Consider the following 27,369-nt stretch of genomic DNA (forward strand, 5'->3'; position numbering starts at 1 on the left):
CTCCGAGGAAAGAAAGAAAGTGGGCAAGAAAAGGCGAAGCAGGTGGACTGAGGGCATGAAAAAGGCATCTTCAAGGAAATTAGATTTGCAAACATAAAGTCAGCGCGCCCAATCCCATGTCTTGTGTAGTCTGTGAAGTTTCCAAGACAGAAAACACTTGCAGTACACCATCCAGCGCAAGAGACACCTACTGATTTCTAAAAATACATCAGGTTGGCAGTAGCACTAAGGCGTATCTCTTACTGAACCCTCTCAGATCTTTAAAGCATAGCTTTTCAAAACAAGACACAACATTCATAAGTTTCAGTGGACGTAATGAAACTCTGCAGCATAAGCCCAGTGCCTACACAGAAACCCGAGTCGGCTCCCAGACTGAAGCGGTCTGAAGGTGAGTGGAGATATATCACAGGATATACATCATAATAGTGAGCCACTTCCATCAGTAATGCTTTAGTGATTCACTCCTTACAACAACAAACCTCATACCATTCTGCTGTACTGATAAGGTGAAATTGCTTTCGTTAGACTGCGCCCATGCGCTTATACTTCTTCAGCAACAGACTGGCTGTTTCTAAAGTCTTCAAACTCGTTCTGCAGTGGAGAAATGATCTGGCCGACCTGGATGAGTCCACCCATCCCACTGAACCCTGCATATACACTAGTCACATTTTATTTGCTGTATTTTATCAACACAATGTGCAGTCAGTGGAAATATCGGAGCATTGATGGTTTGATAAACAGTTGGAGTTGTTGTTTGTTAGTTTTTTTATGCAAACTTAGTCATTTTAGAATATTTTTGGCAGAGTTTCTCTGAAAAGTCACTATTGACAGTAATACTAATGTTTTAGGTGAACCGATTTGCACACCATCCAAACAAAATGATTGTTTCAATTGCGATAAAATTCACATAACACATTTCAAAAAGGATATTTTGTTCCCATATCGCTTCACATTTACCCAGCTTGGTTAATATTAGTTTTGACTTCATCCATCACTGTTTTTGATATATTAAACACAGTGGCATGAACTGGTACGAATGTAACAGATTACTATTATAAAAGTATTCATCAAATGCTGCAGTTTCACAGAGCTCATTACTCAGTACTTTTGTCTTGAAAACACTTACAGTAAAGTTGCTGCTCATGAAGCCCACTGTAGCTTCAGTATTAACTCGATGCAAAGTTGTCTCCAGTGATTATTGATTATTATTTCACTGAACTTATTTTTACGGTTGGACAAGCACCTTATCTATCCTAAATCAACTCGTTTCTTCAACAGGAATGAAATCAGACCGTAACTCACACCAGACTCTGTGCACAGGACCTGTGGTGCATTAAATAAACATTATCTTACATAAATGAGCCCTGTCTGCATGGAGTTTATCTCAGCCATTTATTTCCCCACTCTTTTAGTTTTTTTTTTTAAAGAATCGCATACCAGATCAATCCAGGTTAAAGGACATCTTCCTCTAAAAACCTCAATCTCCTCAGTGACGTACAGTCTTTCAGCAATTACACAAATTAATCAAGACTGAAATGACACAACAGTTCTTTTCCAGAGATCCTGCTGACTTGTTATTTGCATTTACTCGTGAACTAACTCCAACTTTATTGAAATTACTATTATTCAGTAACTTACACACCTCTGCCTGTATATGTGCACAATCTAGATGTAGAGTATTTCTTGAGTTGATCATATCAAAGCACAGTTGTAGTCATTGTTATTTGTATTTATTAATTTTAAAGCAGTTTATTCATCCCCTTTTAAACACCTGTCTTGGTCAAATACATGTCCTACACGACACATGGCCTTTTCTTTGTCAAGACATTTTTAATTTTTTTTTGCTCCACATGACGATGACAAAGGAAAACATTTGCAGTAACCACCATAAAGTCTAACTGTTTTAAAAGCAATGTTGAAATTAAATGAGCATGACACGCTTAAATTTAAAGATATGGCTGGAGTGAATCAATTCAAATTTTCATAGGCGTGTGTGTTATGCAGTAAAACCAGCAGATAATAATTCTAAGTTCCATTTTTCAATTAGTTTTACATTGCGTTAAGGTCTGATCGTGAAGATAGAGAAAGGATGAAATATTTAAACAGACAGGGGAGTTGCATGGCTAAACGTTTCTGTCCTCATCTGGGTTCATCTAGCTCAAGCAACAACACAGTCTCTTAAATGCCTGCTGGCATGCCTCCAAGTGGCTTTTAACCAAAGAAAATCTCTGTGCAGGGGAATGCAATAGAAATGCTAAACCAATATGAAATGCCAATAGGTGAGTCAACCATAAAAATGGTTGTCTGTCTCCGGTGTGTATTAAAAAAAAACAAAAAAAAAACAGAGACCTTTTCTACAAAAGCATTTCTTTTTCTACTTCCCAGAATAAATACAGAAAGCCGTTTGACTTGTGAGAGATCTGTGAAACAAAAAATGCTCTGTTTGTTTTTAATGGTAGCTGAACATGAAGCGGAAGTCATCTTCTGGTCATTTTGGACTTTTCTTAACAGCATGTAACAAATGCAGTGACGTTTTGGCTTCATTAGTGGATGAAACAGCGATTTGAGATTAATTACTTTTTATTGTTTGGAAACTGTCGAGTTGTCACTCATACACCTGAAGCGTCACCACATTTAAAGGGAAATGACAAACTATAGAGGCACGCTGATGCATTCACTGCATCAATGCATTGGTTATAAATTATATTGATTCACTTGCATTAACCTGCTAAAATATCTGTGAGGAACGGCTCATCCCTCAGCAAGAATCAGTATGAAACGCTTGAATGGTGCTAATCTCGATGCTTCGAGGAGTTTTCCATCAATTTTCTGTCTGAGGATTTTAAACTCTTGCACCTTGCTTGCTCACTAATGTGAAATGCTCTATGGCATCTGAAGTTTTAGTTTTTGTGAGAGAGAGTGTACATGTGTAGGCTCTTTGCAGGAAATTTGCATACCTCCGATTTAGTTGTGACCTTGTGGACTTTTTCGTGCAGCTACTTTGCTATGAAAGCACCAACACTGTGTACTGGACGACCTGAGCAGATAGTGTATCTCTAGATTTCACTTAACGAGTCCCAACAAAGTCAGGCAAATAAATAGCAACAAATCATGTCGGGGGCAACTACAGAGAGTTAGGGTAAATAATAATATCTCCACGCAGATGCTCATGTGGACGACATTCTCCAGGCAGAGGAAATCCTACCGTGTCCACAGGATCTGTAGCTGTCTGTGTACATGTTTAGTACCTTTGGAGTTTTTGTTTTCATACAGTAATTAGTAAGTCTAAAGGTGTGATGTTTGAAATAAGCAGGTATTTACTGACAAGACGGGAGGAAAAGATGCAGTTGAGTCATTTTAACCTCACACAAAACATCCTCATTTAGTTCTTCAGATCGTCATACAGTTTTAGGAAATGTCATAGAAATGAACACCTTCAGTAAAAGCACATTTAAATTCTTCAAATGTAGTGATTGTAGTTTTCTGCTGTACTACAGCTACCAAAGGGCCACTTTTTGGAAAAGCTCTGCTCTCCGTCTCAGTGGCAACAGGAAAGACATAACTTTTCTGAATTGCTGAGTACTGTGTATGCGCACTACGGTTGAAAGGAATCCAGTGTGCTGTTTGTGCTGTTCAGTCTAGGAATTGTCAGCACTCCTCTAATGAAGTGTGTATTTAATATCATCTGGAGAACATGTGGAGACACACACCAGATAGTGAGTGGGCCTACACAAAGAAAGACAGTGTGAAGGAGCTTGAATTTTTTTTACAGTGTACCGTCTTCTCTGTGTGTGTGTTGAGTGGCTGTATTCCAAACCCACAGCACCTACTAGTGACGTGACATGCAAACTGCAGCATTTTCGGTCACGTTCGTGTGTATGCCAGGTAAAGTCCATTGGTGGCCTAGAGTTTAGAGAAGTGGACTTGGGATGAGAAATTGGCAAGTTGGAATCCCACGGGGAACCGGTTACTGTGGCTCCCTCAGCAAGTCCCTTGACCCCCATCAGCTCCATGCAGCAGCATAATGTGGCTGCCCACCGCATCCAAGAAATAGAGTAAATGTGGGAAAGGGAATTTCCCCAAAGGGATTAATAAAGCATCCTTTATGTCTTGCCGTCTATGTACAAAACTTTTTTGAAACAAAGTCGATTGTTGTCTTGTAAACGGGGATGAAGTTTAAGGACCGGGATTGGAAGAGAATACCTGGAAACCTGCCCATTGGTTTTATTTTGAGGGCTTCTGCTTTTATATTTTGGCGAGAGTTGATGTGTTCGCCAGCAGTTGGCTGCAATGAAATGTTTTGGGAAATCAGCCATCAGAGAGAGGATCAGCAGTCCTACGATTTCAGAGACAATGTTGGGGAGATTCAAGGAACAATGTCTTGAAACCACAGTCTTGATGCATTTGAGTTAGAATGGATTGAGAGGTTTATGTTTAACTCGGTTACCAGTGAAGTTCCTGAGAAGTCAATGGTTAGCTATGAGTTTACCTAATTATTTGTAAAAAATATTTATATTATAGGGCTGGTGGGACACACTGCGGTGTAGTGGTGAGCGTTCTCACTGTCATATGATGGACTGGCAAACTGTACACTGTCCTGATGTATAGTGAACTGGGATAAAGCAGTTCAGAAGATGGATGTACCTCAGAAGTGTGCGCCATTTATCCACTGCCATAAAGTCACACAGCAGTGGTGACCAAGCTGCAAGGTGTGTGCTGATCATGAGAGTCACACTGGAGTTCAGTGTATTTCCTAAGTACTAGTTTAGGATCCGAAGGGAGGTCATCTTTTTTTTACAGATTTGATATCTTCTCTGCAAATTTTTAATGTTTTTTTTTTGTTTGCCACCGACAATGGGTTTTATTTGTTATTTGAAGCAAACTGTACATAAGAGTGTACCTGTATAGAACCAGATTGTGATTTTCACTTTGTTACTTTTGTGAGGTTGTCATTGTCTCATATGCATATCCTCTATTTGCAGACATGACACACAGTAAGCAGAAAACAATAGTGTGGTCCAGTTCCTGTGTCTGATTCTGACCTTGAGGCCATGCCATCTTGAATTAGGGCTGTCTTTCTAAAGTGATCCTGATGTGATGGGTGATGAGGGCGTCCTGGGTACTTGTTAATGGGTGCAAACTAGAGCGTAGGATGACAGCACAGCTCCTCCATGAGCAAGACCTTTTTTGTCAAGCGGATGGGACAGAGTCTGACTGATGATCTGTCGAGTCCTGAGGCGGTTTAGAGTCCAGCCCACTCACTTGTGCATTCACAAACACACACACATCCACATTCATCCCTAAACACACACACCTACATCACGCCTGCTAACTCTGCCTTCTGCACGGCTGTCGTCAGCTCCACTCATCCTTGTATATCACAGCCCAGGTGTGTGCGCGACTCTATCGTTGTCTTGCATCTGTCTGTCTTCATGCATGAGCTACATTAGAGATATTTTTAAACGCCTTTCCTCGGTGAGCAGGAGAGGTCACGGGAAAATAAAGGTAGCGCTAGCAGTCAACACACAGGTGAAGATAAGAGATGCAGTGACAGAGCCACCCTTTCATGTACCCCCCCAGAGACACGGTGAGGCAGAGGGGCTACAGGAGGTGTGTCCAGATGGACTCCCCTGTCACAGCTACTCAGTGGTGCAGTCCATCATAGTGCTGTGGGGCAGTTTTAACACTGTTCTCAGGTCTAAGTGCCAGTAATGAAGTCATAAAACCGTTCACACAAGCCCCTAAAGTGACCCTTTCAGAAACCGCGACTGCCATGACCAGCTGTTGATTGCTGTATACTGAACTGATCAGGCATCTGGTGCATGTTCTGATGGTCACTGGACCTCCAAGATGTTTAAACCAAAAAATATGCTTGACAAATTTGTGTTTTTCTATGGCAGTGTTTAGTTATATTATGAATTTAGTGTGTCCATCCATCCATCCATCCATCCATCCATCCATCCATCCATCCATCCATCCATCCATATCCACTCCAAACTGTTGTAGTGAAGAATAAAACAGAAAAGGCTTGCAATCTTTCCAGTTCATATGTAATAAATACATTTTTAGAGATGCTCTTGCATGTCCAAATAAAAATGAATACAATAAAATTACATATAAAGACAGTATAGCAATTAAATTCAATTGAACTTTATTTATAGAGTGCCAAATACAACACAGTCACATTCTAGGCAAGTTTAAAGAAAAAAAAGATTCAACAATTTCTCAAGCGCAAGCATAAACAACTGGGAAAAGGGAAAACTCGTCTTTTAACAGTAAGAAACCTGCAGAACCAGACTTAGAATCAAGAGTTGTACTGTTGTAAAGTGGTTAGTACTCTGACCTGAGCAGGATAAGACTCCATTAAGATTTTGGGCCACGGGCCTTTTATTAAATTTTTCCTGCGTGTGTGTTTTTATTTTTGCAAATATTGCTTAAGTGATGAAAAAAAAGTCCATAACAAAAAAACTTCTGGTTTTATATGAATAACAAAACTTTAATTTAAGTTTCCCCTTTATTTCTGATATGATGGTCTATTTTCATAGATTCAACCAAACTTTTCATGCAGACTAAAATCAAAACCTGTGAAGTTAAGTTTGACTCATGCCCGTATAAATTACTTACTGGGAAAAAGAAGAAAATAATAATGTAGCATCCTGAAAAATACGCTATAAGTCAGCGTCAGTGGTCCGCTCGTATACTGTAGCTTGTATGTTTCATTTAAAGATTGATCCTTCACACTAGCTTGCCTTACATGGTCCGCCTGGCATTAATCCCTTCTCAGCTCCACATTCTTCAAATCAGTGTGACAAAGAAGAGAAATTATATATAATTCATGTAAAATATCCTGCATAATAGGATTAGGCTGTTTTAAGATGTATGGTGCACATACAGTAGTATCGTATGCAAATTGAGTCGTTGCGCACGGCGCTTGTGTGCAAGTCTGCTCAGTTGGACTGCGTTCCTACCTTCCTGTTGTCTTTACGTGATTGAGGTGACAGTCGGAGTGCGCAGTTTAAAAATGCCAGTCACACTGCTGCAGGGCAAACGCTAGTAACTATGCTGCCGAGCAGTTGTTGCTACGTTACCGTTGAAAATAACAGTAGGAGGGTGACACAAAGTTGACAGAGTTAAACTTCAGGAGGTGCATATTTCTTGGAGCCTTTACCAGCTCGCAAGCTTCTCTAAGATTTATAGTGAGGATAGTAAATACTGAGTGATGTTGGGAAGGAGGTAGTGTCGATGTGACTTATGGGAGGATTATTTATGCATCAGATTAAATGGATGGATACTTCTCGAAAATGTTCCTTCTGTCAGATTGTTGTCCTACGAGTGCAGTCTCCCAGTCAATAAATATATAATGTTTTTATTTGCATTGAACTCTTTTATGCAGGTTGATATATTTCATCGCAGGTGACTGGCAAACTAGGAGAAGAAAATACAGAAGTGAACGCTTCATGCTGGAAGTAAAAACCTATGAGAAACAAAACAGAAATAAGACAAAAGTACCCAATTACAAATACAGAATTAAAAGCAGAGTCGCGAAGCGGAATAAGAAGGCAAAATAATAAAAACTGCAACAAGTGATGGCAGCAATGTTGAGATGTCTTTTGGGGCGGATTTATGAATCCGACTTTTCATTCATTAACCTCTGTAATCCCAAAGCCATTTGTCTTTACAAACCACCAGGTTGTTTTCGGGGAGATTGACAGTGAAAGGCTGGATTTGACATGCAGTTACGCCTCAGACAGTTGGAATCAGAGTATATGTGAGCATATCCCGATCACTCGGCTTTTAGGCCAACCCACCAAGTTGTATGTATGTTTGTTATATTCTGACAACTACTTGCATTGCTACATTCTGGAGTAGCTGGACGTAGTGCAAGTGGAAGTAGCAGTTTGCAAATTCTCAGAGAATCTCAGCTTCCTTCCCGAGCTTAATAACATGCTTGTTAAGGGACTTGAAAATGCGTGTGTGTGTATGCGTGCATATATGTGTGTCATATATGCACGCATAAAATCATATTAAAGTAGGTATTAAGAATACATGTAGATAGACGGATGAATGAATTCCCATCATACTCAGCTATACTGTACATTCAAACTATATTGTGACGTACGTTTGCTTTAAGTTCAAATGTTGGTCAAAGGACCTTTGTTAATTGAGCACACAATGTTGAAGATGTTTGCATAGGCACCAACTTGTTTGTTCTTGTGAAAAACTGACTATATATATATATATATATATATACATATATGCAGTATTTTGCAACTTAGTCTGACCTCATACTTGACTAAACAAAGTAAATTGACAGAGGGAGATTGTTCTGTGGCTGAACTGTTGACCAGGCGGCACGCTGGCCTCATTATAACGGATCATAATGGAGTTCTCTGAGCTGCGTAATGAGAGAGGGTGTGTAGGGAGGTGCCGCATTGTAACCTAATAACAAATACACACCCAACATTTACAGTAGATTATTTGGTTAGATGACGGTGATGGTGCCCGATCTCCACAGTCATCAACTCTCTTTTACGTCTGACATGAGCCCCTTTCTGGACCATCTCTCAATCTCAGCAGACAGCGTATTGTGTGCAAGGGGAAATGTGTTCAGGAGCTTTTGTTTGTGTCTTTCTTTGTGGTTTTTTTCTTTTTTGGAGGAAACAGAAAAAAGGGCAACAGAAACAGGGAGGGAGATCAGATACGAACTGACCAGACAGCAGAAGAGCTGAGATGGAAGACTGATCTTATCGCTGCAATGATGTTACACCAAGAAGATTAGAATTTGAATCCTGGCACAAGTCCACAGCTCTAAAATTAAGAGCCCAGACTCTATTTCAAGAAAATAAATGTATGTAATATTTTGTATGAAAAGGCACAAAAAAGGTATGAGCTTACGTTTTGAATAAGTCTCTCTGAGTTAATCAATTGTGATAAAGTATAAAGAAACTACAAAGAAACTCATATGCCGGCATCCACCGGACTTGATATTCTAATGTTGAAATAGTGGCTCTTTTCCATCTGCTCCCTGGGATGATTGACAGTGCACGGTACCACGTGCAGTGATCCTCACAACACGAAATCATCTTTATTTCCCAGAAAGGAAACAATTTCATGTTCAGAATGTGTGAGTGCTGCAGGCAGAGCGAGCCTGCTGAACCCAATGTAAACTCTACATCTTTTTGATTTCTGTGTTTTGACTGTTTCCACATTACATTTCTGTCACCTCAGTCAGTTTTCAGTCTCTTAAGTATGATGTTATCACTCTTTGTGACAGTTTAACCTGCAGACATAAAAGTTAACCACATTATATAATCGCCATGGTTCAAAACTCACTTTCAGAGTTGAAATAAGAAAATTGCAAACTTTACTTATTGTCAGATAATTCAATCATTGTGAGGCTTATACATCATTCTGATGAACTGGGGATGCAGTAATAGTGATACCAGTATCTGTTAGGGCTGTGCAATACATTGCAAATGTGTTGTTAACGTAAGATCAACATGCACAACATACATAATGCAAAATGACCAACTGCAATAAATCATGTTTTAATGTTGTACATGTTCTGCAATTCATAATGACAGACATGAAAGAAAAGTGTGATTAATCGCAGTTAATTCACAAAAACTAATTATGATTCTGAAGCAGAAACACCAAAGAAAGAAAGATCCGAAACAACAATGTCGACAAACTGCTTGCCTTCGGATATTGGTAGAAATTGCAGATGCACATGTGATGGAAAGAAATGAAGAAAAACAAAACAAAACACAGCTCTGTCCCGGCTGGTGTAAATTAGGGACAAGAGAAACGCAACTGTTAGTTGGAAGAACAAATCTAAAGCAGACACTTCAACATCTTTTAATCAAGCGCATGATGGAACAAAACTGTTTGTAACATCACAAGAATGCTGTGTTGAGATAAGTACAATATACCTTATTCCCTGGACAATAAGTCAAACCTGAACAAAAGTTGAAAATGTAACATTAGAAAGAAATAAAATCTGTGGTTGGTGTGTTTTTAGCCCACGATTAGTTTTCTCTATCATAGCAGTAGTTTTCTTAGCTTTACTTCACTCCCTCACAAGTTTTTTAGACACTCTGAACTCCCTCTCTGATGCCCTGTTTCCATTTTATACTTTATATTTATTGTAATTTTTTAATCAGCATTTTGCCGTGTCACTGTTTTTTTGGGGCACAATTGTGTGTGTGTTTGTAATCAAATACAGTCGTAATGGAATTTGTTCTATGGCACTTTTGCAGCATTGAAGAGGATACTTTTATATTTAAAGTGCTATCCATTGTAAATACCAGCATGTTTTCATATACCTAAGTCACATCTTATTATGATGCGACAAAATAACATCAGCTGAAAAAAAGCAATAATGCAATAAAATCATTCTAAATAAATATCAGGAGAGGGCCTGTCTTATACAAAACACTGTGAATGAGTAGTTAGTAATTATTAGCCCAAAAAATGCACAAAAAAAAATATTATGAAGCAATTAAAAGAAACATAATTGCAATTAAGCACTCATAGCAGTACTCTGTATCACAAGTATCCATGTAAGGAATTGTAGTTCACAGCTTTGTTGTTCAGGTTTAATATCGTTGTACATTAAGATACTATGGAAAACGTTGATGCTGAAGCGACACAAAGAAAAGAAAAAGAAATATAATAAGACCGTATAAAAATGAAGAAATAGGGACTTTTGGGGGGAAAGTAAGTCATTCAGTGCTATAGTGTGGAATGTTTGTCCTCTAAACAAAAGTACAATGCTAAAGATTAAGTGTGCATTTGGCTTGAAGACAGAGGCAAACTGAGCTTCTTCCATGCTTTTGCAGTAAAATATATTCGGTCCTTTCTGTCACTCTCGAGGCTCCATCTCCTTACTGACTGGAAATGCATTTGTGAAGCAAAAATTTAAAATTTGGATTTCTGATTTTCAGGGTCACTTTTCTCGTTTGGCTTTGATGTGTTTGTGTGCACGAAGCTCAGGTGGAACACATGCTGCTTTCCTCTGACAAGGTGGAGAATGCCAGGATTTTGTTAGTGATTTTCTTTGTCCATAAATGTGATTTTCTTTGGAGACATTTCTGATTTTTCTCCCAGAATTTCGAACTCAGGTGCCAGTGTGTTTTGCTGTCACAATCTTATTCACAGTGATTTTATTCACAGTGCAAAAGTTCCTCACTCATATCATAATTACCTTTCACATGAAAAAAAGGACTGCAGTTTGCTTGAAAAGTGTTCATTTCCACATGACTTTACAGTACATGCAAACTGAGTCTGGCTGTGTAACTTTGTAAGAACCTTGTAAGCTACTTGCTGCAGGAAGTGAACTAGTTTCATCAAATCGGTGCTTTTCTGGGTGATATTTGAATGAGCCCATGAAATTAGGCACATCCAACAATTCAGTCTGGAGACTGTGACTGAACTGGGACACAAAACCAGACTAATATGAGTACACAAAGGAGGCTGAAGAAGGACGGGGAAAGGGACACGCTTTGCCATTTGGCATATATGTAATTAATCTTATCTTGGCTTCTTTGTTTTACAGTCTATTCAGGTTAAAGTCACTTATGAAAAAGACTAATTTGACTGCTTTTCTCTATGTTGTCTTCCCCTGTTCAAAAATGGTGCCATGATAAAGTTTCAGAATGAGGAAGCGTGCATGTGCGCTTGTACTTAGTAATTAACTGCAGTTTCTTTAGAAAGTGTCTTATATTATGTAGTAAGTCCTATTACAACTCTCAATATGACAATGTGGCATTTTAATCACCTTTGAAAATCTGCTATAAATAATTTCCAAATCAATAAACTGAATCTTCAGATTTAGTGTATAATGCTAAAGTATTCCATCACATATTCCAAGATATAAAACTTTTAAAATAGTTAACTGTTGTTGGGAATTTTCTTTAGATTCAGCCAGTTAGTTAGCAGCTATTCCTGCAATGGCCCCGGGGTGCGAGCAGGGATATTGCTGGATCATCGTGTCCAGTAAATCAAGTGAAAATTTCAGCGTGAAGCCACATCTGTGGAAAGGACTCAAGGGGCTCCTTTCCTTCATCACAAATGATGTGAGCTCGAGCTCGGGCTGGCCAAGTGGCTTGCAACATGCCAGCTTACAAGTCTGCATTTATAGGGTTGAAAGAGCTGAAGGCAGTGTCTCTTTCAGGCGATCATACAACAGGGAATTGTCCTCACACAAACAGCAACGGCAGCACATCCGGCCAGAATGAACAAACACGAGGGCTTCACCAACCACAACAGCATATTCACTTAGGGGCGGGTGTGCCACAAATTCAGACTCACATGAGCGTGATTTTGTGAAATGATGTGTGGGGAAAAAAAGCTGAATTTAGCATGCCGCCCATTAGTCTTAAAATGGGGTGAAAATAGGTTTACCTGGCGTGTGAGAAAGGTGATAAAAATGATGTGACAGAAAATGCAAAATGCCAAGCTTTTAACGTACGCTTTTAGCCGGTGTCACACTGCAAAGAGAATTAATTTTCCAAAACGAAAGAGGTTCAATCCGGGATTATTTCCATGGGATCAGGGAGCATTTATTTTTCTTTTTTTTACTAACAAGTGTGGCGATAATACTGCTATTACTCACCTCTCATGAATACATGAAGTCAATCTTATTTATTGTAACTGCTGATTCCAGCTCCACATTTGCATGATACCACAGATTAGAAGCTCCGTTTTTTTTTCTTCTTTACTTCGCTCAAGGGAATAGCTACTCGTGTTGAAAATACTAAGTGTGCTATAACTAAAAGGAAAAAAAGTCATGAATCACAAGTCAATTGTTGTTCCTTGATAATACTTAATAACATTTTTACAAAGTGTATTGTAATGCATATATCCTAGAGAAAAGAACACACTTCTAACCTTTCTATCATCAGTTTTACTCAGGCAGTTGGCAGCTGACCTTTTACTTAGTGCCTTGTAATTAATTTACTTTATGAGTTTTGTTCAGTTTGTGTGTGAAGTAACATTGATCACAATAAGTGGGGATAGATTTTGTCATCCCCGGTAATAAAAGTAAATCAGCAGAAGGGCATCGTTACTCCATAAATGCATATCCTCATGGTTTCTCCCAGGGTGAAAAATGTGTTAAACATTTGTTGGGATTAAGCAAGACATTCAGGATGAAAATGACCCATTTAAACAGTTCATAAGACGACTAGGGTAAGGCACATCCACCCCAGTCTAATAATTCTCTCCAACTTCCTTATCCTGCCAGCTCCAGACTGCCACAGATTTGAAGTCTAGTTTTAATTCAGTCTTTTCCTCCTTTGTCACTCACCCTTGTGTCATCTCAGGTCACTTCCACCTGCTGCACGCTTTCCCACCAGTTGCATCATCTGATCTTTCCCACCCTTCTTCTCACCTGCCTCCTTTTCTCTCATTACTGCCTTCAGTACAAATACAAGTTTGGCTTTCTTGAAGGTGTTGTTGCGCACTACTTTCACTCTACTGTTAAAAGAGGCGAGAATTATTGCCATTTTGTGCCTGCCTTTGCTCAGTCTGCCTGCCTTGAAGTGAGTTTAATTTCACTTTCACCGGCCTGCCTTAGCGATAGAGTCTATTCTCTAAGATGTGACACGTTCAATCCCACTGAAGATTTAAATGTTAAAAATGACTCATGAAGTTACACTTTAATTACCAATTTCCTAAAACAGCCTGGCACTGCAGAATTTTCATTAAACCTTTCTCAGGCCGGAAAAAAGAAAAACTATTTTCAGCTGCAGATTTGATGTAGCGTTGAGTGTGAAAGGCGGTGGAGTGTGCAGGCCTGTGAAAACAGCCACCAAAATTAAACTGAGGAGCCTCTCGGAATTAATGTGACAAATCATTTCTGTGTGTCAGTTAACTTTATATGACCTGCAGTCAAACAGAAAACAAAGCATCAAACAATCTCGCTGCCAGTTCAGTTACTTATATCGAGTCGTGTAAAGTGCATTACCGGTGAGATTTTCCAAACATCTGAGACGACTTGTCACAGCTGCTCTGTGGATTTAGCTTGTGCAGTTGTTTCTCTGTCCTCGTGTAATCCCAAACTGGCTCTGTGGTGTTTTGATCAGAGATCTGTGCAGGCCAAACCATCTGCTGCAAGACTTCTTGTTGTTGTTCCTCTCTGTTGTTAGTCTCTCGCTGTATGTCTGAGATCATCAACATGCTGCAATGCCTCCCCGGTGGTACTTAGTGATGGATAAGAGTCTAAACCTCAAAATGGCCAAAACATTTCAGCGGACAAACTGAGATCTACTTTTAGACATAATAAAACAGATATAACAGACATGATCTGGTCTGATCTTTTCCTTGATGTTTTCAGTTAATGTTGTCAGTGGTGACATCAAGAACAATACAGACAGTCTGCAGTGCTACTTAGACAATAGGAAAGTATTATAAATTATAAATGAAACTTTCAGGAGCAGCTGAACATAGATAAATTACCAAAATGGACACTTTTAGTTGGTTAAAGCAGTAATTAATCTGTGTTCTGTGTGCATTGCACTGTAGATAATTGTTATTTTCCCCCATGCAGCCGAAACAATTAAAAAGAACGTGCTAACTTTTCAGAAACTGAAACAATGGCCCAGCAAATAAAATGGATCAGTAAAACTGAAATACAAATTTTAACCACCCAGTAACTTGCTGTTAGACTTGATTAGTAAGAGGATGAAGACAATATAGTTCAGCCCCAGTCCCTTTCAGTAACAGCAGATAATCCATGCATGTCCCTTCTCATCAAAGTTAGTAACAATAACTAGTGTAAAGTGATCATTGCAGAGATACAGTAGAAATCCTCCTCAGACGTCTTCAGAAATGTAATAATCTTAATGTGATCATTTTAAGAAGGTCAAAAGATTATTGATCGATGCGATGGTAGTTTTGAAGGCATGGAAATAAGTGAAATCCACACGATGACATTGAGAACACCATGCAGACAGGCGTGAGCGCTTAAACCCAGCCTTCACCCAGTGTCAGGATTGGCTCCAGTCCTTACATCCCAAAGTTGAATGAAGCAGTGAAAGATGGATGGCTGATGGATACTGTAGTTTGATTGAAAAGTTGATTCCAGTGCCTCTATCTGTGGTAGAAAGTGTTTGACGGAGGAATGACTTAGATTGTGTACAGCAATAAAAAGTTGAATGGTTTGAATCAGGACTTAAAGGCCTTTCTGTTCTACAGTAAGTGAGTAGGTTTTGTCTGGGTACACTGGATTTCTTACACATTCTACAAAAATGCTTTGAGGGTTTATTTGTGACTCCCAAATCACCTACATGTAATTCTAAATTGAAGGTGTGAATGAGAGCCTGTGTGATTGTCCGTCTCTCTTTGTTTGCCATGTCCCGATTGTTCCCTGCCTTTGCCAATACTCGGCTACGATCGGCTCCAGTGGTCCAGAACTCAAAGTTAGATGAAGCAGTGAAAAGCTGATGAATAAACGGACACCATTAACTAGATAGTAATGAAAATTTAAAAGATGTTTGATTGTGTAGTTGCTTATATTTTATCTGTGGCAATTATCTGTTATTTGTTTTGTTCTTTTTGTCTTTTATGTCGTCCTCCACCAATTCTCTCCTACTCCTCAGTATTTCTGTGCGAGTCATAATGACTCCTCAGTTGTATCCATTCACCCGTAGCCTGTCTTGTCCCACATCCTCCTCATTATGGACAACACATCACGTTCTTCCAGAAACATGCTTTGATGGCTCTGCCTGCAGACGGTTAAGATGTTTTGCCTGGATAAACACACCTGCCAGTCAACTATATTAGGTTACGAGTCAGTCATGGGTCTGGGGTATTATGGCCTTCTGAGACAGCAAACAACAGCCTATTTGCTGCTCTTCACATGTGCTGCAACATAACACATGGCGCTCCAGTCTTTAGTCACTGAAGCCTGTCGCAGGAAAGTCTGTATTTTTGTCCCACTTGACCCCCATAATAGTCTCAAATATCTCTGATAGACGGCATTTACTTCTGTATTGCGATAAAAAAAATACCTGCTTAAACTGTAAAGTGGCCAATGTGGTAGATGCTCGTCTCCCGTGGGGCTTGGCTCGGGTAAGAAACAGGCACAGAGCGAACGCTTTTGACGTTTCAGTTGAATGAGTTGCAGGGTTACAGAGTCACACTGATGGCTTGGCAGGAGTGTAATGAAGTCAGCTGGCATCTATTAGGGAATATAGGCTTTCTGAAAGAGAGAGAAAGGACTAGCAGTCGGAATCAAAAAAGAACGATTTACACTGAACAGTATGAATGTACGTGGGATTCGTCTCCCACATGCCTCATTCACAAATGTGAAAAGAAACCTCTGAAGAATAATTATTTTAAAAAATAGGAGTATGGGATGCAACACCCTCTAACCACGCACTTAATGTGCTAATGTAAAGTGTGTCTCCACAGTGCCTTGAAATTAGGTCCGTTGTTTTGTACATAATAGTAATGCCTTCACACCACCGTGATTAAGCCTTTTAATTCTCCTCTCATATTTTACTTCTGTCAGCCAGGCACATTATGGTGTAATGGTTACTTTGGCATTAGCATTGCTTTATTGGAGATTTGCTGGACTTGCTGCTCGTTTTGTTGAAAACAGAGCTCTGCAGACTCACTGTCCTTCTATTCCAGTGGCTCCCAAACATTCTCTGGAGGGACCCAAATTTCTACCAGTGGAGACCTAGACCACCTCACCTGCGCCACGCCCTGGACAATTTTAGATGTGGAATACAGTTTCCTTATTATATTCAGTAACAATGACTTATTTTTCTCTGAGGATAAATTCTCTGGATTGACACACCATCTTGAGGTGTTTTTGGTGGTCTGGTGCCGCTTCAGCTTACATGGTTTCAAACTTTCACCGCAAAAGATGCATTCAGTTCTAATTTTGTCCATTGCTTCTACTAAGCCACATTCTATGTAACTGTCTTGTTACACTATTTTTATTTTTTTTGACGGATCCATCTTTATCTTGAGCATAAAGCGCCACCCTCTTTTATCCTGTTACTTCCTTTGCAAGCTTACCTTTGTGTTTCTACTTCTATTGTAAATGGTGAGTCAGTAATTTTTAAAACATTTAAAAAAAAAAAATGTTATTCCCCTTAAAATCAGGAGAGCTTCAGGACTCCTGATGATTCTTTGGTGCCCTCCATGGGGGTCGGGCTCCTCTGGTTGGGAATTACTGCTCTATCCTGCTCATGAGCCGGTCATTAGTTTTGTCATGAGCCAGAGCTGTTATTTTCACACACACACACACACACACACACACACACACACACACACACACACACACACACACACACACACACACACACACACACACACACACACACACACACACACACACACACACACACACACACACACACACACACACACATAAGGTGCCCAGCCTCCACTAAGAGTAATTTGGGATTCAAGGTCTTGCTCAAGGACACGTTCATCCAGAGACAGAGCGAGATGGGGGATTGAACCGCTCTTCCAACCCAGCCGCCCTGGATTTTCCACACAAAGTACTTTTGTTTGCAAGATGGAATACAATTTAGTTTAACTAAACTAACTATCTTATCTAACTAATATTAGCATTCAGCCATACCTGTGATGTGTTAGCACTAATACACACCCATCAGCTTACCTCGTTATATGATCTGTTTGCGTGTTTGTAGTTGATCTCAGCTTCCTTGTTGCTGTTCCCTTGGTTGATAAATCATTTTCTTTCAAGAACTTATAATGTCTACATTATGGAACATCTTCTTCTCATCTAATTGCCTCTGTAAATGAGTAAATCAGTCAAAACCAAGTAAAACTAATGGGAAGGTTAATTAGCCAAGATAGTAAATTTATTTAATTTTCAGTAATTAATGAAGTAAATTAACTAATTTCATGAAATGTAACTGACTGTTAATGTAACCATAAACTTGTTTTTTTGTAACATATGCAAAACTGGTCACAACACAACTCTTAATGTTGAGACATTTTAAGCCTAAATGTGAGTTGGATCATTTGAGGGAAGGATGTATGTTTAGGTAAAAACCTTTTCTGATGAGAGATTACTTTAAAGAAACCCTAGTGGGTACACAGATGATAAGGTTACCGACAACAGCTGCATGCAGTGTTCACAAGTCTGGCATTTTGTTGGCCCATCCATCCACCCTGATCTCCTCAATAGTCACGGCATCCATTCCAATCATTACTCTGACTGCTGGAGGGTTTTGTCACATGGACTTTCCTCAAATGACTGATGCTGTCGCGCTTGTTAGGGTAATCCGGCAGTTTTAGTGATTTTTACCCCTTAAGGGAAATGTAACACATGTGACTGTGAATGTTTTTTTGCACTTTGGGACTTTTTCTCACTTTTCAGTGGCACTGAAACCTCAAAAACAAAAACTAACGATGTGCTTTTTGAGGCTTTATAAGTAATGCCAAATATATTTAACAGGTGAGAGAAAGGAGGTAATTTGTAATCATATGAGGACATTTCATTAACTATTCAAATGGAGACTTGTTCAACAAGGAGCAGGCACAACATCTTTTGCTTTAATAGCTTTTTTCTACTCACATGTTGGAATGCATGTGTTTCCATGGATACACAATTCTGTTGCATTAATACAAAGGCGCACCACTGATACAGATCCTTTCCCGACAGTTCATGGTCTCCACTCAATAGACGCTTGTCAACTCACCTCAAATAAACTACACAAGAATTTCCTTTAAACCCCACCTCCTGACACTCTCTTCTTTCAAATGATCGATTTCACCTGTGCAGCCTTGGAGGTCTTTCTTATTTTGAACCTATTCATTTTATTTTGTGTATTCTGGTTTCAGCTTCACAGCAGAAGCATGTGCGGTCCCTTTCCAACATGTAGAAACAAGTGGGCTAAACAAAGATTAATAGAAGAATAAGTTGACTGATCTGACCTGGTGAGGTTCTGGTTCTTAGGACAGCTCTCCCTCAGTTAGTCGTGAGGTTACCCTGTATTCAGTCTCTTTGTCTCAACATCAAGCTTGAACAGCATACAGTATTATGGGTAACTTTTTTTCCCGCTACAATATTGGTCGAGGCACAATAATTACTTGCAATATATTGCCATTTAACCTTTTATGAATAGCCTTGACCAAGGTGTGCCTTTAATGAAAGAGAAGTTGAGATATGAACTCGGTATGGAGCAGGACATACTTTCAAAGTAAAAGAGACAAAAGAAATGAAAACCAAGGCCAGGCTAAGACTTTTATGAAAAAAAAATAAATAAATAAAAATAAAATGAGTGCAGAGCTTCTGTAATGAAGTCCTGACTCTTCTTCAGTGATGCACAATTAAAGTTAAGACTACCTCTATATGATCAAAAGCATCAAACAGCACACATTCTGGCAAAATAAAAAAAAGTTATTTATTGCCGAGCAGCATTGTAAAGTTTCATCCATCCATTCAAATCGCATACCCATGTGATCTAAATTCATGATACAGCTTACCCCAGCTAACATTGGATGAAGAGCAGGGTACATCCAGGACACATCACCAGTCAGTGTGATAAAACTAATGCAGAGAGACACATATCTTCTGCACACACTCTCGCACGACGAAAAATCACCATTTAACCTTACAAGCATGTCTTTGTATTGTGGGAGGAATATGGAGTGGAGGAGAGTCGGGTAAAATGAGCCAGAGGGTAAGTTGACCCACCCCTTGTATCCAGGTAACTGTACAGATTGTTTGTCACATGGGAGATGGGTTTGGTAATTTTTCTTTACACAAAAAACTGTTTTTTGTTTGTCAAAGTACATTTTCTGCATAACAGATAAAATGACTGTTATGCCAAAGCAAATGTATCCAGGTCTAAAATTCTATATTATGCATGATGGTGATTTGCTAACGTATGAAATCATGTTGATCACTTTACTAAAGTAAACTGTCTGAATTTCAAAGAGACTTTTTTTTCCCCAAACTGGTGGCTATGGGGTAAAATGAGCCACAGGCTGTGGGGTAAGTTGAGCAAATGGTTCAATGGTCTCTGAGGTATTAAATGGCATTTCAGTTGAACTGATTTGGTGTGTTTGTTATATGTTAAGTTGGGGCTCAACACCTCTTGAAGCGCTGGAGAGAGCAGTCAATGATATCAAGGGTGGAAGGTCCATCAGATCAGTGGCAAAAGAGAGAAATATTGACGGGTCAACATAGAGGTCAACATTGAGGAGGTACATAAATAAGAGGGTAAACAGACGGGTATGGTGGAACAGCAGAAGCAAAGAGTGTCTTCTCAGAGGAGGTAGAGAAGGAGCTAGCAGACCACGTAATGGTTTAAACCTTCCTTTGCATTCAAGGGAAAGGATGAGATGTCTTTGCCACAGAGTGATGTGCCGAAGAAGCCACCTCAACCACAAAAGGCTGGAGGAACTGGAGGAGGGAGGAATAGCTTATAATCCCCTGCAACCTTGACAATTGGAATATGGAATAGCTGTTTTGAATAAATAGTTTTCAAACTAACTGGTGATTTGTTCTCACAAGTTAAAAACTGTTAAAACTGTTTGTTAGCACAATATGCCCAGGTTGACATGGTAAAACTCAGATTGTCAGTTTACTCCAAGATGGCTTAACTTTTACCCATTCCGTAAGTTGAGCCCCAGGTGCACAAGTCATTATTTTTGGCAGGTTTGTCAGATATGCATTCTGATTTCATTTGATAGCAGACATCCTAAAATAATGGTATATGGTTTCATTCTATTTCTGTGTCATTTTTCTTTACCTCCAGGACAGCATAAGTAAAAGGTGGGTGGCTCATGTCACCCCACTCTCCCCTACCTGTAGGAAGCCCACCCAAGCACAGGCTACTTTCATTAACTCTACACAGAAAGGCCCCGGCCTGGGAGGAACCTTGGGGCTTTATGCCTTGAGGTGATGCTGCTACAAGACTATCACGCCACCACTGAACTGTGTTCAGCAGGCTGGTTGATTTTACAGATGACATTATTTATTTCTTTAAAACTGTTTTCCACCCTGGTTATGAGTTTTTGCTTGTAACCTGTTTCGTACTCCTTTACACTTTTCACGGCTTCCTCATTTAGTTTCTCACCGTCAAACATTTATTCATCCGTCCATATTCCGAGCTAACACAGAGAGACAGACAGTGACTCACATTCACACCTACAGGCAATTTTACAGTCACCAATTAACCTCAAACACATGTTTTTGTTCTGTGGGAGGAAACCTGGATATGTAGAAGAAAAAACAAAACACACCACTGAGACTCTGTAAGGAGTTTGCATGTTCTCACTAAGTCCACAATTAGAGGTGTCTTGCTTTTAAATGAGAGCGCTAACTGCTGCACCACCTTACAGGCTGAACATTTATCAGGAGGACGAGAAAAAGTAATCATCAAAACCGGTGAGCTACACCATTTAATTTTTATCATACCGATGGAACCAAGGCGCAAAACACAGATGGTTGAAGTGACACTGATCTTTGATGCAGTCGTGGTCTTTCATACAGAGACTTTCTTTTCCCGTTCATTCTGCTTTGGTGTTCTGTATAATTGGCTGCCCATCTTCCTCCCACTGATCGCAGCTCTTCTGGCAGCGCGTCTGTTGTGCCAGTCAAGGGTCACCTCCCTTAGTGGTGGCCCTCTCCATGTTGTGTCGACCTATAGCAGGAGACGCTCCTCGGGAGGTCTCTGGTGACTAATGGTGCTTATTCTCTGTGTCGTGCCAGGCGGTAACACCATGGGCTGAGTGAACGGAGCACAAACAGATAAGCACAGCAGGTGGAAGAAAAGGCAATATGAGAGAGAGTCGGGGGCACATTTGACAAAGAGAGAGAGACTGGACCCCACAATGAAAGGAGCATGAACTGGATCAGCAGAGGCAATGTGGGGGAGTGTTTTAGTGAAATTGAGAGCGAGAAAGAGAGACAAGTTTAAAATTTTCTTTTAAAGAATAACTACACTTTGTCACAACCTGGTTTAATGTTCGTCTATGTTGTTGTCTGTTTTCTGTCGGTAAACAAGTTATTTCGTGGGAAACAAAGTGATCTAAAGGGTCAGCGCACTATGGTGGCGAGGACAGACGAGTATATCAAGTGCTCAGACAATATGCCATAGGGACGATGTGGCATAGTAAAGATGAAATAGATGGCATATTATCATTCAATTTTTTGGAGTTATTATGCAAATACTATTTGAAAGTGTTTAAAATGATGTTATGTGTAATTTAAATACACCTGTGGGGTTATTGTAACGGTGTTTTTACCAGCTGTCAGTTACAAAGCTGTCCGCTCGTAACATGCTGTGTTTAGTTAGTATAGATGTATTTGGTTAATTCTTAGTAATTGTCTCTCCTGGCTAACAGTGGTTAGATGTGGGCCAGGACCGTTTGTGTTTGGTGTATTACTGACACAAAAAAAGTATGGTTTTATGTGAGTGAGTGGCCGACTCAATGTTTTACCTGTAATGATTTGGGGTGTTTGCCTACAATCCGCTGACTTTAACTTGGACAAAGTGGCTATGTATGGATGGAGGGATGGACGGACGGACAGATGGATGCATTATCAGGGCTGCACTTATACTTAATTTGAAGAGTTCCAAAGTTTGTCTGGAAGAGGATTGTAATGAGGAGCATTTGTCGGTCAGATGGCAGTGCTCACCCCAAATTGACCAGACCAAACATCAAGAATTTGTTTTGAGCCAACAACACCATCCAGTGTGTGCACGCATCAACTTTCTCTCACAGAGACAGACTTGACATCTCCTATGCGGGTCATTTTTAATTTTTTTTTGTTTGTCATTATGATCACCCTCATTTTATGCATCAAAGTGATCTAATTTCTGTTAACATAAGTATTGATTAATGGTGCTGTCAGACCCACTTCAGTTTGATGATGACACATTTTAGTGGCTCGGCGCCTAACTGTCTTATTGAAAAAGCATAAAGAAGCCACTCTGGTGGTTTTTTTCCAGTTATGAACTCAGATGAAAGGCAATAAAAGTGATAGTTTGGACCTCTGTATTATTCATAATAAACAGTAACAGGCTGCTGAGGTACTGGTGACCTGCTTTGTTACTTTAGATTTTAGCTGGATTTGTTTTCACACCATTTATGGCTGTTTTTTCCTACTGCATCAATCATTCGGCCTGTGAACATGAAAAAGGCTTTTACAAAACATTTAAACAGAGAGCAGCTCGGTCTGCATTAATCAAAGGCTACACCAAACAGTAAAAGGTTCATATGGGTTGTTAATGGTTGGGGAGAGGAAAAAAACAGGTTTGTGTAGGCAATTTTTCAGATTAGCCGTTCAAAACATTTTGCATTACAAATCATTTAGTTGTCATGAATGAAAACAATAAGTTGATAAAGACTCTACAAGTAGAGAGCTGAGAGACAAAAATAACAAGGAGAATGGCATCATGCCTCTGCCTGTGATTAATTATGAACAAGTCTTTACATCACATCCAGTGACTTATATCCGCCTGTATATGCAGTGACTCCAAGATATAGATTTAAAAAAAAAAAAAAGAAAGATAGAGGGCGTTTGAGTTATGGCAACAGTCTGTTGTTTACTCTTGGAGCCATGGGAGGTTCCCAGTATGATAGGAAACACGGCACAGTAGGCAATTCATCTGGATGTAATTCACATTTGTTGAACTTTCCATGACTTGGCATAACATCATTACATACAGTGAGGAGTGATACTAGTTTTTCAACTTGAATAAAGTGTTAAAATCAGAGTTAATGTGCAGCAGATCACTAATTTGAAAGGCCATGAAATACCTTTTTAAATCTCTTAAAAAAAATAAATACCATTTTGTCCTTGGATTTCATTGCAGCTGTGTGACTAAATTAAACAACAGTTTTAGTTTGTTCTTTTATTAAATTCACAAAACTCCCCCAACTTCTTTTTCAAGTTTTGCGGCGAGTATATTTTGAAGAATATTGTCTGCTTTTGTTATGATGCAATTTGTATGCCAGTATGGACAATGACCCCGACGTGTGTTTTGATTAAGTTCAAATCCGTCATAATGTCGACTTGTCAAAGGATCAATCCTGACATCTTCATCTAAAGTTAGATATCCAATGAAGGTCATATAAAAACACTTCAAATCGTAAAATCCTTAAAATATAATCCTTAAATCTGTTAACTGTAATGGGAAAACAAATGACAGCTTTCATGAAATCTACACTTAAATGTCCTATGTTGATGGAGCTGCTCAGTGTTCTCTAGGAAAAGAAAAAGTCTCACAAATAACCAATTTCTATCCAACATTGCTTTGGGTTATTTTCACACTTAAGCTGTAGTTCGATGTTTCATACATACGTTGCAATACATTGAAAATATTTACACACTTGCTTTGTGGTCGCACAAGAATGTTAACATTTCAACAAGGAAATGAAAACCAGTGGTGACATATATTTGATGGCATTACTTGTGTTTGGCAGAATACAATACAATGAGCATGGAATTTTTGTATTGTTATTTTTACCATCCCGTGAATTGTTTATTGAACAAAAGGCAGAACAACAGCATCCATTTCTCCATTATACATATCAGCCATGATCTGCTGCAGGTACGGTACACTTTTGAAGATGTTCTCTGTTTCGTCCGACTATTGGTCAGAAATAGAATTCATTATTGCATCTCACGTTAATGTACTTTTCCTCTCCTCCAGAGATCATACAGATTTCCAGCAGGGTGCAGAAGGTTGAGCTAACACAAGTGTTATATCAGAGCATCACAGTGAGGTGAGACATACAGTATACTATAAGTAAAAAACTACAAGACTGTCACTCAGCTTTGTTTAAATGGGCAAGGGCCTCCTTATGTGTCAGAAATTTGTCTCTAAAAAAACACTGTTCATCACCTTTATGGTAAGATTTACAGAAAGCACCTTCAGGTTATCTAAGCTCGGAGAGCAGACTGCCTTGCAGATGATTTGATATCTATTATACAGATTTACAGCAAACTCTTAAACTGGGCAACAGGTAGGCTCCTGAGATCCTGGTCCTGAGGCAGGATGTGCAGATCTTACCTCCACCTGCTGAAGCAGAATGAGTGGAGACAGATGCTTTCAATGCTGCTGAACAGCACAGACCTGAAACTATTTCTGATAAAGTTACCACACAGGGTAAACATAGCTCACAGGGTTGTATACATTTCATCCTGTCATACTAGCACAAACTTTGGAGTTGGATAAAAAAAAAAAAAAGTCCAAAGAATTCACCTTTACCAGAAGCTTGCAGGCAACAACCAAGCCAAGCTAAGGAGAGTGGATGGACAAATAAAGGAATAAAAAATAAGAAAAAGTCCTGAAACAGGCAGGGTATTAAAGCTGCTCAGGTGATCTGACAAGAACAATTGGAAACCAAAATTGGGGACAGTTTGACTGTCAATCAAAACCGGATTAGCATAAGTACTGAAGTGATGAAGGAACGAAGAACCGATGAGGAGAAAAGTGTGAGGATGCAGAAACTGTGGGGTTAATGCAGGACAGGCAGCGGGATCCGAAATGACAGCAGCGATACTGAAAGGGAACAAAACAGGCAGAAAGTATTGAATGAATGAATGAATCAATCAATCAATCAATCAATCAATCAATGAGTGAATGAATGAATGAATGAATAAATGAATAAGCACAAAAGTGACAAAAACAATCTGCCTTGACATGAAGTTAGTAGAGGAACAGGTCAAATAGCTTGAAGCTCTAAGGCCAGTAAGGGAACCAGTTAATCTACATGGTATTAAGATGCGAGCCGTAGCTGGATGACATCTTTGTAATGTCTTCTGAAACACCATTTACATTCATACCTGGCTCTAATAAGTCTTCTTCCTATTTCTAATCCACTCACACTGATTAGATTCAATTATGCAAATGGGGTGGGTTGGGTCATTGAAGAAATCAGTGAGGTCCGGGGGAGTCATGCTCCTGTATAAATGTATTATTTATTCTTTTAGTCGTGGACATGGGAAAGTCTGGCTTTGCGGCTTGTGAGAGAGAGGACTGAATTGACTTTCCCTTATTGTAACGCTGATTGAATTCACAGATCCACAAATCTACAACGTTGAGATTTTTTTTTTCCCCACTCTGTTTTACTTTTCAAGAGAGGCACCTGAAAACAAAAAAATCTGAATGCCACTCCATCAGAAAAAAAAAAAAGAATGACATAATGTCACCAAAAGGGTAATGCTACACACCAGAATTTACAGTGAAAACTAGGAAGTATGCAGCAGAGAAATGGAAACAGAGCAACAGAAAAGGGTTCTGAGAAACTGTGAGAAAAGCAGAGAAACTGCTATCGATGAAGAGGACAACACAGAAGGCTAATCACGGGCTCAAAGCTCCATGGACCAGAGCTGGAGGAATAAATTTGCAGATCGATCTCAAACGGAAGCGACTGTCCAAAACTTGTCGGCAGTGCAGTTACATCGGGACATGAATAAGTGTCTTATACACCAATGAGACGTGACGAAAACAACTTTTACTCACTACTAATAGTCTGGAAAATATGGTATATCTGTGTTGTCGTATTCATCATGTTTGTTTTGTTTGTTTTATAATAATAAAAACTAACAAGAGTAGGCTATTCATTGCTATTGGCATTATGTTGTGGATCGAATTTAGTCAATTCCTGCATCCTCAAATCTTTTGAACACAATAGCCTAGCCACAATAAAAGCATTAAAACGATTGCATAGTGAGACAATTTCACACTACAAAACAAACAAAACCACAGATTTTACTTGCAGGTATGTCAATATTGACAATCTTTTCTTGTTGAACTTGGAAACTTTACGATTCGGAGGATAACTCAGATATACTGGTGCTGAGCTGTTATCGTGCATCAAATACATTTTTCTGGGACAATAATGCCTGAAATCATAAAGACAATCAGATGACAACACACTACCAAATAAAAGTGTTAATCAGACACTGGTGTCCACAGCTGGAGGTCTGTAGAAGGTCTGAATGGCGTCATTCTTTCTCACTTGAAAGTATGTCTTTCATTTTATTCTTTTTGTTCCCACTGTTGTGGCTGTTTGATTTCCTGTATTTGTTGCTCTAAATTGGAACAGAAACACTGGTGAGATTGAGAGCACTTATCCGTTATGCACTGCAACACTTCTGAAAGTGAGGTTACTACAACCCACCCGCTGCTGCCAGAGTGAAAGGCTCGGTGCACAAAATTCAACCCTGCCATCTTAATTGCCACTGTAATCAAAAAATCTGATACCCCATCAAACTGTTGAATAGACTTTAATTTTGAGGTCGGCAGGTAGAAAGAAGTGGACATTTAAAATGGAACTCTGATTATGTAGACTTGTGGGCTTTAGACTTGAGTTTTCCTCTCAAACTGCTATACCCACACAAAATATTTTTCACTT

At 39.4% G+C, this 27,369-nt stretch overlaps 1 protein-coding gene across 1 annotated transcript in view; it reads left to right on the plus strand.

Moving 5' to 3' along the window:
• Nucleotides 1-315: 315 nt before the first annotated feature.
• Nucleotides 316-27,369, plus strand: part of syt7b (synaptotagmin VIIb) — a gene marked incomplete at its 5' end in the record, with an annotated part of 81,968 nt that continues 54,914 nt past the window's right edge. The window contains one exon of the mRNA XM_080458056.1: nucleotides 316-388. Within this exon, the coding sequence (XP_080314182.1) occupies nucleotides 316-388 (73 nt within the window). The remainder of the gene's footprint in view (nucleotides 389-27,369) is intronic.

Source organism: Lipophrys pholis, assembly GCF_963383615.2.
Source record: "Lipophrys pholis genome assembly, chromosome: 2".
Taxonomy (NCBI): Eukaryota; Metazoa; Chordata; class Actinopteri; order Blenniiformes; family Blenniidae; genus Lipophrys; species Lipophrys pholis.